The sequence below is a fragment of the Anomalospiza imberbis genome, chromosome 15, assembly GCF_031753505.1.
Source record: "Anomalospiza imberbis isolate Cuckoo-Finch-1a 21T00152 chromosome 15, ASM3175350v1, whole genome shotgun sequence".
Lineage (NCBI taxonomy): Eukaryota > Metazoa > Chordata > Aves > Passeriformes > Viduidae > Anomalospiza > Anomalospiza imberbis.
In genome coordinates, this window is record NC_089695.1 from 8186954 (window position 1) to 8200765 (window position 13812).

Here is a 13812-nt window from a genome sequence, read left to right on the forward strand (position 1 = left end):
ACCACAATCTATTGTCCTTCCCTTCAGTTATGAAAGCACTGCTTCTTATCATCTTTTGTCTGACTCTTAGAGAAAGTGTAATTAATTACCAGCCTAGCTCTTTGCCCCAGGGAAGGAAATTCATTTTGAGGCTGCAACAATCCCTACCCTTGTTCTGCTGTTCTCAAAGGAAAGGCATTTTCCCATAGTTTGGTTTTCAGCTGAAAAATCACTACATGAAATTTCATTCAGAGTGGGAACTGGCTCCTCCATATTGGTAGATAAAGGTTATGGGTCATGGCCAGTTAATGGGTAGGACTGAGGAGGTTATTTGTGCAGTGATTCAGGAGAAGAATCTGTTCAGTGTCACCAGGGCTACTCTGTCACATCCCAGACATGATGAAGTCTTAATGGCTTGAATGGAATTGATTCCAGCGAGTCAGTCCATGCAAGAACTCTGATAATCCTTTATCAGCAGGAATTGTGCATGGCAGATGCATGTTGAGTAAATGTATTATACATAAATCTGTAAGAGGTTTTTCATTAACACTGTTCAGTTATTCTTGTTATCTGAAGTGCACTTTTAGGAGACTTTGGCTCCAAGTACTCAGAGCTGGTGGGAGCACTACAAGGGTACATGTACAGGTCAGTGGAGGGTAAAGCCTTACATGCAGATGGTTGTGGTTTGGTTCATAATCTTTAGACACAGAAGAGATGTCTGGGCCCAGATCAAAATATGCTGAATGTACACATAAGTTCACTTATATTTAAAGGGACTCCAGCAGCCTGAATTGCAATGCACTTGATCTTAGTGAAATCTTCATTGCTCTAAGTTGTGAAACTGCTGAAAACTGAGTTACATACCCTGGCCAAAATTCTGTCGTTTTGTTCCCTGAGGACTTTTTATCTTTGAGACTGTATTTATGTGCTCCTCTTGAAGCCAGGCGGTTTCTACATGGTGAAAGGATGTAAAGATTCGTCATGTATAATTCTGTGGCAGCCACGTGTGTCTTCTGTACAGAGCAAGGGGGAAAAGATGCATTTAAACATTAATTGCTGTTTGGTGTTGGAATTGTCTACAACTCCTGGTAGATGGAAAACGAAGTTCCTACAGACAGGTGATTGTGAAGAATCATTCTGTAGATATGTTAGACATCTGCTAAATTATGCCTTAAAATAATAATGCTTAATTTAATCTTACATCATATGTTGTTTAATTCCATTTTCCAGGGAAAGCAGATGAGTCAGTCAGTTTTGTTAGTCCTTAATTAAACTTCCTAGCAGGGTTGTATCTGAACAGTGAGACACTGAAGGAGACTGTTTGCTGTTACCAGTGTTTCTATTTCATTTAGGTATTACTAATAAAGAGTTTTGTGAAAAGGCGTGGATCCTTATGATTTTAAAAAACCTATCACACCTTTTTTTTTATTTATTTGTTTTGGAGTCAGTTGCTGGGCTTTATGTCCTGAATACTCTTTTGTGGATGGATGTTTTACCTGTAATGATGGCTTCCTCTGCCATCAACTACACACGTTCCACGTTCCCTGTAGGTTTTGACTCCAGTGCGTCTGAGCTGAGCGGTTTTGCTCCAGCTGTGGGAGAATCGCTTCTTGTACCTGGAAAGAGAGCGGGAGGGAGCTGGGTTTTCGAGGTTTGGGGTAAAAGACGTCACCTTTCTCTGGTTCACCCCTGCACGCCGAGTCCCGAAGGCGCTGGGTACAGCCACGAGAAGGATCTGATGCCACGATCGTGACCTCCTCTCGCCTTCCTGGGGCTCCTGCCTTTAACTTCCGTCCGAAGAAGGAAAACACAACAGCGGCGCGTTCTCGCCGCCCCCGGGGCATTCCTCGGCCCTGCCCCCAGCTGAGCTCCGCCGGGAGCGGGCGCTTTTCCCGCACACGCTGCGGGATGAAAGGGAGGAACCCCGCACTCCCCCCGGGCTCGGCGCTTCCCGCGGGCTCTGCCGGGCTCCGCTCTCCACTTGGGGCCGCCCCACGGGGCCCGCCCCGCCCGCCGGCCGGCCCCCGCTCCCTCCGTCCCTCCCCTCGCTCCCTCCTCCCCTCCTGGCAGCGCCGGGTGACTAATTTCTGTCATATGACTGTGACACCGAATGGAGCGGGGCGGGCGGAACTAGCCGCGGCGAAGGGACGGCGCTGCGCGGAGCCCAGCGCCTCGGCGGCGGGGGCAGCGGCAGCGCCCCAAAATGCCGCCCACCCTCTTCCAGAAGCTCTTCAACAAGAAGCACGGCCTGATCTCCCCGGCCAGGGACGCCCGCGACGACTGTGTCTTCAGGTAACCGGGACGGGGTCGCGCTCCTACCCTGCCCCAAACTTCTCCGAGTTCTTCGCTCCCTCCGCCGCCCGGAGGACGCGGGGGCTGGCAGACCTTTCTCTGCCCCATCTGCAGCTCCACGGCGACGTGCCTCGCTCCCCCCAGCCCCGGGGGATCCGTCCTCCGCGGGAGCCCCGGGGCCGCCCCGGCCGGGCCCCTCCGGCGGGCGCGGGGCGGGAGCCCCCCGGGACCGCCACGTCGGGGCCGCTGCGGTGCCTCCGCTCGGCTGCCTCCCCCCGGGGCCGCCGCTCCCAGCGCCGGGCCGTGCCTCGCCCCCAGCCCGCGGCTGCCTCCCCTTCCCCGGCGTGTGCGAGGCCCCGGTCCCCGCGGGCCCCTCCGGGGATGCTGCGGGCCGGGGGAGGGCGACAGGCGGGCAGGTCCCCAGGGAGCAGCCCCAGGAACGGGGAGAAAACGTGAAGTTTTGGCGAAGAGAGGAGAGGGGCTTGTAGTGAAAATCGTCGTGCTCTGACCCTAGCAGCACTGGATCGGCCGAGCGAGGCCAAGCTCAACGCGGGGAGCAGGGCAGGGGCCCCGGGGCAGCCCGAGGGGCCGGGGGGGCCGGGGCGGGAAGAGGCTGCGTTCGGTGCTCTGCGGGGCCTGGGGCTCGCCCGGGGCTTCCGCGGGCTGCTCTGCTTGGAAACAGGCAGCTTTTGTGCTGTTCCACGCGTGAATAATGGTCAGGCTCGAAAGCCGTGCCGTGTCTGCGTCCTGGCAAAGAGAGAACCTTCAATATCGTTTTAAATGCGGTTTGCCACCTGGATGGAAATAAAATCTGCTTCATTAGTAAGAGTTACGGGCTTCTTGAAGCACTTCTAACAGTGTGCTGAAGCTCTCCTCCCACCCGCTGCCTTGAAATTTACAAATTATCAACCCTTGGGTTGCTCTGTAAAGGGACATCTCTGACTGATGGGCTTAATTTTCTGTGGTGGGATACTCGTTTTGGCTGCAGTATTTAGCAGTTTAGATGGATAACAGTGTATCTGCAGTTATCTAAGCACAAGGGTTTTCAAAAACTATTGGTTGGTCTGTGAGTCCTCAAGGAGTCAAGACATGCTCCTGGACATTACCTGGAGCTCACACAACTTTTGAAGACACTGATCTGTAACTGCTTCCACACCTCTCTGATACTCACTGTGGAGTGAATCCTTTTTTAAAATTTATTTTTTCTAAGAAACGAAATGTTTTAAGGATGTCAATGTCATCTTATTTTCCAAATCATCTTAATAGTGGACCAGAGCCCTTGGTGGGGAAGGGAAAGGGTACTAAGACTGCTCTGGATAGTTGTCGTGCCTTTTGCCTTGCCTTAGTGATGGGTTTGTCTAGAGACTGGTGGTTCATGCAACAGCTGCAGTGCAGACCTGGGGCAGAAATGTGGGAATCGCACCTGTGTTGAAAGGAGAGCGAGTACTTGGCAAGGTGTGCGCTTCCCTCGTCACCTGTATCCTTCTGTGCCAAGTTGGGTCTGAAATTTATAGCGCTGTTTCACTTTGTGATATGAATTGTCCACTAGTAACTGGTGGATTTGCAGTTGGGTTTTTTTTAGTGGACCCACAGGTATAATTTGCAGGGAAAGGCTGATGAGGCTCTGGGGAGGGTGGGAGATCCAGCTCTGACTTAGGAGAGCCAAGTAGTATTTTTGAAGATCAATACAGATGCTCTCTAGGCACATTGTCTAATGGCTGTTTTCGTTTTACAAATGAGGCTTAAGTTTGTAGCTAAGATCACAACTTGTTAGGATTATCAATTCCTGGTGAAAGTTTCAGATAATACACAAAATAAGGACTGATATTTATGACAGCTGAGTCTTGGGAGACAGGGAATAAGCACTTTAGAGTTTAGACTGTTGCTGGTTCCAGTGAAGCTGAATGCACCAGCCTCATCAATTCCGCTGGGGCAAGGTGTTGTTTTATGGATTGATACATTATAGCTGTTTACAGTCTAAATAACAGAGCATTTCCCAAATATTCTGAGCGCTGTTATTTCTGTCTGTCTTCACTTTGAAAACGCAGGTCTCTTATTGAGAAGACTGTATAGAACAACCATAAAAATGCATAATTCTCTACTATATTTTGTGAATAATATGTACTTGGAGAGAAGAACCCAATTACTCTGGCAATGACATTACTATAGCAGAACATTTAAGGATGATTTTGCCACTCTTTTTTTTTTACTATCACATTTACTATTTTTTACTATTTTACATTTCCATCAGGCTTATTGTGAAAATTCACCAGGTCTATTTATCTGACCTTACACTGCTTCAAAAATAAAACAATACTTTTCAGGGGAAGCATTTTATTTAGTTGTTGATTTGTTTGTGGTGGGTTTTAATTTTGCTTTCCTTTTTTTTTTTTTTTTTTTTTTTTAATTTCCTGCCAAGAATCTCTCTCTGTGCTGTGGGTGTGTGAAATTTTGTGAGCCTAAGTCTAGCCAGACACTGTAAAACCCTTCGGGACTAGGTGCTGGAGAAGTTAAGAGGTTTAGTAATGGGATCAGTAAGTTAGCAACTGTAAAATATTTCCTGAGGTGCCATTTATATAATTTTTTAACATATATGTATATGCAGTTTATTTTACAGAAGAAACTTTAGGAAATCACAGTAGATCCACTGCTTGTTAGTTTTTTGCCTCTTCCATTTAATTCAGGGCATTTAGCAGATTTGGCCCTTAGCCTGAACTCTCTTGCTGCAGCTTGACATTCACATGGTAAGCAAGAATATTCAAATTTTAGTGGTAAAATCTGTTTACAAGAAACACAGAAACACCTGCAAGTATTCTGGGGGGAAAAGTTAAGCCCTTATATTCCAAGATGTAGAGTACCTGCTGTCTACTGCAAATAATACTCATGTGAGTGGATTTTCCCTGAGGGTAATTCTTACTATAAATAGGATCTCTTGGCCATATTGTAGCATCTGGCACAGACCGCTGCTGGTGACAGGAGAGCTCAGCCCAGGCTCAGGCTATTACAGTTATTAGGAAAATAAAATCTCAGGTAAGTGGTTTTCTAGAATTTTATAATCAAATATTCCTATTGTAAAAATACATGAAGGTGTTCACATGAGCTGTAAGCTGTATGTATCTAAAATGGAGATACACTTTAAAATAGTAAATAAATAAATCCTGTTCCAGTAAGATGGAAATAATCTTACAAAAACTTCCTCAAGCAGAAGCAGCCATGCATTTCTGCTGTATATTAGATGGGCACCCAAAACATTCCACTGCACTTTTACATTACTGACTGCTACAGATAGTGATTTCCAGCTGCTCTGGCTTTCCTGGCTTTCCAGGGATCTACTTCAGCCCTCTGGAGAAAAGGAAGCTGGTAAGTCACTGAAAACTCAACCAGCTTTTTGTTCTTCAAAATGGGCTCAGTAGATTGAGCCTGAAGCTCAGTAAATTACCAGGAGGGCTGAGGCTTTATGTCCTCCTCAGGATGTGTGGGCAGTATTTCCAATGGTAAATACAGCTGCAAGGACTGCAGCAGGGCTTCTGCAGGAGAGTGTGTTGGGATCCTGATTGGACTTGGGGCGCTGTTAGCATGTGGCACAGGGAGAGGGATTGTCTTGTAACACTGAGCTATGGGACTTGTACATTTTGGGGCTCCATGTAGGAGGGAGCTCAGTGGGAATTTTTTGCATCTCATGTATAAAGTTCAAATACTTGTTCCCTTCTGTCTCTAGACATCCTGCCTGCCTAGCTGGAAGACAGAGGGATTATTAATCAGGAGTTCTTTTTACACTACAGCTCAATAAAAGCTTCAGTGTCTCTTTATTTTAATCTAGGCAACTCTAAAGAACCATCTCACCCCGAGGGGCATTCCACTGATGTTTGCAAACTCTTTTTTGCTCTTGTTAAAGCACCTGTTGTAGAGGTACAGCTGTGTGGTGATTGTTCAAGCTTGACAGAACCCCTTCCAGTTTCAAGTCTTACCAATGGTGTGGGGTATCATTGGGCACATTCTTCCTTTAGGGCTTTGCTTTGGTTATCTTGGTATTTTTGAGAAGGAGTGCTGTTTTTCAAGCTGAGAGATACAGGAAAAAATAATTTTAGATGTACTTTGTGATAGCAAAAGCCATTTTTGGTTGTCCTGGATATGTGCTTTCTTGGGGTCTTCTGCTGCTTCTATGTGCTGCTCCTTTATTGAGAGAATAGTTTGCCAGGTTCCTGAGACAGGACTGGCCTCAGGCTGACTGCAAAGTAGTATTTCCTGAAATCTGTTGAGGCAAGCATTCCCCATCAGCCCAGACTCTTTCTGTTCTCTGTGGCAGTGACTTTAAATGGTGTCCTGAGATTTGTTTCCTTTCACATAGTTTTTGGCAGTGGCATTCATCAAGGGAATTACAATAAACATAGAGTTGTAAATGGGTAGCTTGATACAAAGATGCTTCATGAGCCATTTCTTCTGCAGAGCTATTGTTCTTGCACAGTAAAAATGGTACGTGCTTTCTTACAAAAGCATAATTGCTTCTTGAACCAGAGGCTAATTTCTTGAAATAAAGTGCAAAGAGACTCAGAGACATTTATTAATGTGTAGCCAGAGACTACTGCAGCTTTTAAAAGTGGAGGCTGGAGTATGGTGAAGGAGGAACATGAAAGTTGTCTTTAGATTGGTATTTCCAGTCAGAAGTTTTACCCAGAGAACTTTTTTCTCAGAGCAGGTAGCTTTGTGTACAGCTTGGCTGAGCCCAGGAAAGCGGATCTCTTGCCAAATTGTGTCAGTTCTTGGGAGCAATGCAGCCAGCAAATTCCTGACCCTAATAGTTCTGCACAAGGCTTTTTAAAGTTGTTCCTCAGCAGTGCATCAGACCAGCCTGACCAAAACCTGTTGTTAATGAAACAGCATGTTTTGATGTTTGTTCATTTCTGGTGTTCTGTGAGGATTTTTGTCAATATTTGTAAAACTCCTGGAATTTCACCACCTCAAAGTCTTTCTTCCAAAAGAGCATTAGCTGGACCTCATTTTGTAATAGATCCAGCTTTTTATCTCTTCCAGTTATCTGATGAATTTAAAAAGTTTTTGTTCCATAATTTTTAAGATTACTCAAATTCTTAAACATCTGAAATGTTACTGTGCTTTTATTGAGGTAATTTCTGCCCTTTAATGTCCTTTTAAGTTTTGCTTTTTTATAAAAATCCATCTCTTTTGTAATCTCTGGAAGAGTATGGTTTTGGCTTTTTGGTTGCATTCATTAGCTTGAGTGCACCAAGTTCTAATAAATACTTCACTTTGATTTATGCACAGTTTTCTCTGTGCTATGATGACTTTGGCTTGTGTTTTGAAATATACTGCTGTTTTCTAAAGTACTTCTTTTTGCCAGAATCTGTTTTGCATTTCCTGTCATGTAAGTTTTTATATACCTTCCAGTGCTTAAAGTCAGTTTTCATCTTGGAAACAGACATACAAGTGACAAGATTCCACTGAGCACCTCTGGAGCTTGGAGATAGTTTTGGTAATTTCTTCTGAAAGGGGCACTCTCCAAGCCTTCCTTGCCACCATTCTCTAGGTATCCTAAGTGCTTCTCCAGGTAGGAATGTGGTGTTCCTAAAACACCCAGCATGTCCTTGAAAATTAGGTGCTAGCTCTGAACAAAACAATGTTGCAAGCTGGATCTGTACAGTGACTGAAGGAGCTGATAATCAGAGGGTTAGCAGTCCATCCAGTGATTGTTTACTTATATGTCACCAGATCTGAAGGAATTAATTTGGATTTTTATTCCCAGCATGCTAGGTGCATGTGAGTGGAGAGAAAGATGAAATAATTTGAAAACTGTTGGGGTGCTTGTGTCTGCCTGGCTTTGTGCCTTGGAAGGTGTTTGCCTGCCCTGGTGGGACCTCTGCCTAGCCCTTGCTTCACATTGGCTTCTTCCCATCACCAGCAGAACGGGGAAGACGATGGTGGAGTGAGAAAGCTCTGTGCTCATTTTTTCTCTCCTTTGTTAGATGGAGGTAAAGCTCATTACAAAATGAACTAGCAGGTGAAGAGTCACCCTTATTGCCTTTCCTCCTGGCATATCCTGTGGTGGCTGGGAGCTCGTGGTGTCTTGAGCATTTGGCATCACGAGGCTGCCCTGCCCGTCCTGGCCATCACGAGGTCAGCACTGTCAGTGCGCACTCGGCTTCCTCCCAGCCTGCGGCATCGCTTCCTCCCTGTGGGATGGCCTGGGTTGTCTGGGGATAGCTGCAGTCTCCTGTCTCACTGAGCAGCCTTTGGAACAGTCACTTTCTTGGTTCCCCTTCCTGCATTTCAGCTCCTTCCTCTAAATTAGAAATCCTTTTCAGGAGAGCTTGGGGTGAGTGAATCATGTAGGTACAGATATACTCAAGTGGAAATGCTTCACACTTGGGTTACACTGGCAAGGTTGTAAGAAGGTGTTTCTACAAACGCTTGGGTTCTGTTTCTTCCCTCTCCTACTCCAGGTGGGGTCGTGAGGCATGAGGATGTACCAAAAGCATGGGGTGTATGTATCTGCTTGTGCACTGCAGTGTCTTGTCCTTTTCTGAAACAATTCCACCATTTGTTTTCAGGTGACAGAGGGTGTGTTTATGTGTCTCATGTTACAAACCTTGCTGACTTGGGATGGTCAGCTCATCTGGTTGACTGATAGATTGCCCTTGTATTTTCAAAGGGCTTTATGCCTTGCTCTGTGTATGCTCTGTTATGCTTCGAGTTAGCTTATGCTCATGGTGACAGCTTGGATGAATCCAAGCTTCTGTTCTGGAATAAACTGGACCAGTGTGACTTGGAGCCTGCAACTTGTTTTGTAATTTTGGCTGAATGCTCTAGGTGACCACTTCAGCAGTTTTACAAGTGGAAAGTAATGCATGCAGTGGATTCATGCTCAGTGGTTGTGTTCCCTCCCAGTGCTACATCTGGAGCTGGATGTCTGCAGGATCACATGTTTGTGAGTAATGTTAGGAAAAATGCAAAGCTCAGTTGCATCAGTGAGTCCACAGAGTGGTTGTGCTGGGCTTCCAGAATCAGCCAAGAGCAGAATTTGTCTCTGAGGACTTGAAAAATTTTGCATTTGTGGTGTTAGATAGAGAACCTTAATCTGTAAAATATCTGCTGGAGGAAAAAAGTTATACCCACTAAAAACAGGAAATAATTTTATTAATTAGTAATCAGTTAGTTAATGCACCGGCTGCTCCACCTTACAGTGAGTAGTAGCAGAATTCATATATGGGAAATATTCACATATGGGAAATGTATCTGCACAAAATTCATTTGATTCTGTTGTGCCTAAGGAATGTGATCACAAGTGCTACATTCAGTCATTAATTTCTAACAGTACCTGCCCAATACACACAATACAATTATGTTCCGCTTCTTAGACATGTGAGTGGTTATTATGTAGTCTTTGTATTGAAAAGAATTTATTTATTTTTACAACAATGCATGGTTAACAATGTTGCTTAGTGCTCAACCGAAGCTTTTACTTGTTAATTCTGCACATTTCCTTAAACAATCTTTTTCTTCTCTGAAACTGATAGCTTCTGGAGATACTATTCAGAACACAATGCATTGCAGAGAAGCTTGTTCAAACATGTGAATTGCAGCATGAAATACTCCATGAGCTACATACAGAGTATTAACAGTGCATGTATGTGAGATGCATCTGCAAGAAAATGTGCTTGTAATAAAGTTTTTTGTCTTTTCTAATTTCATAGCACTTATCAAGCAATTAAACAGTCTTGTCTGATGCTTTTGTGTTGATAATGTAGTTATCTTCCAGCTCTTGTGTATTATCTGTCTTTGGAACTCTGGCCTTGAAAGAGCCCATTTTGTAGAGGTGGAGGATTCTGCAGTGGTGCCAGTGTCAGTAGCAGCAATCCTGGCTGTAGGTACCCCCTGCCCACATCAACAGCCCAACAGTGCCCAGTGGTTGTCTGTACCCAAGTGTGAACCTGCAACAGCCCCTGCTGACAGCAGTGAGCTTCAGGCATGGGAATGATCCATCACACACCACTGATCCTGCTCTGTTTCTCCAGGATTGTTCCACAACATCCACTAGTTATTTTTGTCTAAAATGAGTAAAATGCGCCACAGAAGCAGTCACATTTCCTTTACTCTGGGCACTGATCATGCCCTGCACATTCATGGTGTTTCATGCCCCTCCAGATCTGTGTTGCCTCACTCTCAGTGCCTTCAAATGTTTTTTCCCTTCCTCCAGCTAAAATGTCAGCAAAACATAAAATTTGTAATAGTACCAGAAACCTTCTACTCTTTCAGTTTGTGTGATATAGCGCTGAGAAGAAACAGGAGCCAAATTACAGTTCTCTTCCATCTGTTTTAGTAGATAAATGAAGAAACTTCAAATGCAGTTCAGCCCTGACTTTAGGTCCTGGCCTTGTGCCTGTTTAAGCCAGAGCAGTATCTTCACCACAGTTCCTGTGTCATTTCCCACTCAAAGACAGAGAAGGTAAATCGTTAGAGCATTGCCCAAAGGAACTGTTACTTTGCTATATGCCTTCTTATTTTGTTTTATTTTAGCCTCAGGAGCTACAGAAGTGGTGGCTCACACATTGCAGTGCTTGGCCTTGCACTCCCCTCAGTAATTTCTAAACCTTTTGATTGATTTCTGTCGTGTCTGGTGGAGAATGTGAGAACAGAAGTTTGAGTGAGCTGAGTTTCTCTCACTTTAGTGAAAATGCTGTGGGTGCTGTTGGGTGTCTCCTGCCCGTCAGGACCCGTGCAGCTCTGAGCTGGCTGCACTTTGTCCATTCCTGTGTCCAGTGGCTGTGTCCCTGGGGACAGCCAGAATATGGGCATGTTGGAGGAAGACAGGGGTCATGTGGTTCCATTGTTTGCCCTGCATAGTTTGCAGGGAACAGCTGTAATGTGACCTCAAGAAAGGCCAATCCTGGACTACTGTGAATACCAGAATATCAAAACCTCTGTTAGCTAAATTATTTTGCTTTCTGATGAGTATTAAAGCACACACAGCACTTAGTTTGTCATGTTTGTGGGTAATTATGGAAGACTCCAGTCAGGCAGAAGGAAGCACGTGTGAGCAGTTCAGTGGGAAATGAATGAGATTCTTGTCGAGTATTTTTGCACTCTCCCCACGCTGCCCCCGTGAAGCCTTACCTAGAAAATGTTCTTGCCATTTGGAGAGTTGGCTGAATGGTTTGTTTACTCCTTTTCATGAAACTTGATACCAGAAATTTGTAGTGAAAAACTGTGTTAGTTCAGGTGTTAATGAAGAATGGGTGCAGATGATAAGCTGTGTGGTTGGGTGTTCAGGGAACAGGCTGTGGAGCTTGGGGGGAGCCCCTTCTCAGAAGCTTGTTCTAGTTGAATGGCATTATCTGAACATCTGAGAAGCTGCTAGGGAAGAAGTCTGCCAGAATTTTCTTGTTCCTACAGGAAAAATAACAGTATTACCCCTTAAGACAGACTTAAATGCCTCAAATGTCAGGACAGTGAATTGGCTTACAGTACTAACTGTGTTTCTATTTAAAGGCAGCCCAAACTGACATAGAACTTAAATAGTCAGACAGAAAAAAGTGGTTAGTTTTTTCAGTACTTAAACGTATTTCAGCTGCTGTGAGTTACTGGAAATTACTCTACTTGCTCAGTAGAAATGGAGTACTCAGCATGGAGTACTAAGAAGCTCTGAAAAGGAGCATAATGGTTTCTTAACTGGATATATTTACTAGTCATACAAGAGATGCTAATCATGAACTGCTGACCTCTTTTTTTTTCTCCAAAACAGACATAATAAAAAAGGGTAGAGGTAAAAAAAAAAAAAAAAACAACAAATCAAAGCAACTTTACTTTCTTTATACTTTATTTTATCCTTGTGTAAAGAAGTATTTATCAAACTTTTTTCAGGTAAGCAAAAATATCACTTTGTAATAAGACTAATTTATTTTACTTTCTTTAAATTTTAGTAGGGTTTTTTTATCCATAGTATCTTTTCTGCAGTTATCAGCAAATGAAAAATTTTGATTGGCCTGAATATGTAGCTACTTTAAAATGTGTAATCAGATTTTCTTTTTCAATTGAAGCATGCTCAGAAACTGCTAGGTAGCTTATGTTTGTGTGTTGTGTAAGGCTTTTTTCTCACATTGGAGTCAGAAGATAAGACACCAGGTATTACGTATGGGCTTTTGCTTGTTTGTTTGGGATTTTGTAGGGTTTTTCTGCACCTGGGTTTAGTATATACTCATTTAAATACTGGTCTTTTCTATTAGTAGCTAGCAGGAGAAATCAGCTGAATTGCACTCAGGGAGTGACATTAGTCTATGCCCACACTGGAGAAGAAACCCATGCAAAATAATGTAAGATTCAGTAATGGCAATTGTTCTCATCTGTATGGACTGAGAAGACGGAGGAGAAGAAAATATAGAGGAAATGGGGAATTTGACAAGAAATTGGTTTTTATATAAAAATTAAAGAGAAACTTAAGCATTAAAGCTAATACCAAGTGGCCCAGTTCTATGAAGTCCTCAGCATCCTCACTAGGGTTTGAAGGCTTTCAGTGCCAAAGCCTTGATCTTTGCTGAAGGATATTCATGCTGGGAGAAAACAGATCACAAGAGCAGGAAAGACCTCACTGTTAGATCTGTGTCATGTACGTATATATTTGTCTGTGTCAGACAAAATACACATATCTGTATATTTGAAAATATACCCAGGTGCTTTCATTTGCTGTCATGGCTCTGAGTGTGGAGCACCTGTCTCAACTCACAGTAATCAGGTTACCACAAAGCAGAAACCTGCCTGCTTTGCTCAGCTGCTGTCTGTGAGAGAAGGACTTTGGTGTTTCCCCCAGCTGCTTCATGGATCAGAACCATGTTGCTAGGATTTTTGTGATTTTGGTGGCTGATAGATGCTGTATAAATGTAAGTATTTTGGAGTTGCCCTGTGGTCAGATGGTTACAAAGGTACATGTGCCAGTGTAGTGGGAAGCAGATGTGTGATGCTGCTGTGGTTACATACATACAATTTGCAGGGTGTAGTGGTTTTGTGGGCATGGTGGTATTTGGCCAAAGGTTGGACTTGATGATCTTGGAGTTTTCCAGCTGTAGTGATACTGTGATTCATTTTGCTTGGGATTTTCTGTTACTTCTAGTGTTCTTCCTCATTGTCACTCTTCCTGTTTGGTGCTCTGCTTTGGGAACTTGTATTTACTCACATGCACTCATACACGGTAGAAGAAGAGAATTAAAGCCCATCTTGCTTTTCCTTCTATTCTTCTGCTCTCTTCTTAGTTTCTTCTGAGGCCTGCAGTGCTGCCTCTCCTCTCTGAAGGGTTCCCCTGGGTGCCGTGGTGTCCCTTCCTCCTCCTGCCACAAGCAGAGGCGTGCATCCTGTTTGGGGTTACTGTTGTGTCACATCAAGTGATGTGCATGAGCAGGAAAAGGGGAAAGGGAAACAAAAAGCAAAGGGAGCAATTACTTTGCCAACAGCTCCTTTAGAAAGACCACGATAAAACAACCCAGTCCAAAATGTCCTGGTGGCATTGACAGCTATTGCTGTCCAGCACTTGAGCCGTTC

General features: G+C 44.2%; 1 protein-coding gene across 3 annotated transcripts in view; it reads left to right on the forward strand.

The window, feature by feature from the left end:
• Positions 1 to 2061: 2061 nt before the first annotated feature.
• The window catches only part of FNIP1 (folliculin interacting protein 1), a 64630-nt gene continuing 52879 nt past the window's right edge, over positions 2062 to 13812 (forward strand). The window contains exon 1 of one of the 3 annotated variants that reach the window (XM_068205718.1): positions 2062 to 2271. In XM_068205718.1, coding sequence (XP_068061819.1) covers positions 2183 to 2271 — 89 coding nt within the window. In that variant the 5' untranslated portion in view covers positions 2062 to 2182. The other 2 variants (XM_068205722.1, XM_068205719.1) reach the window with 2 other exon arrangements.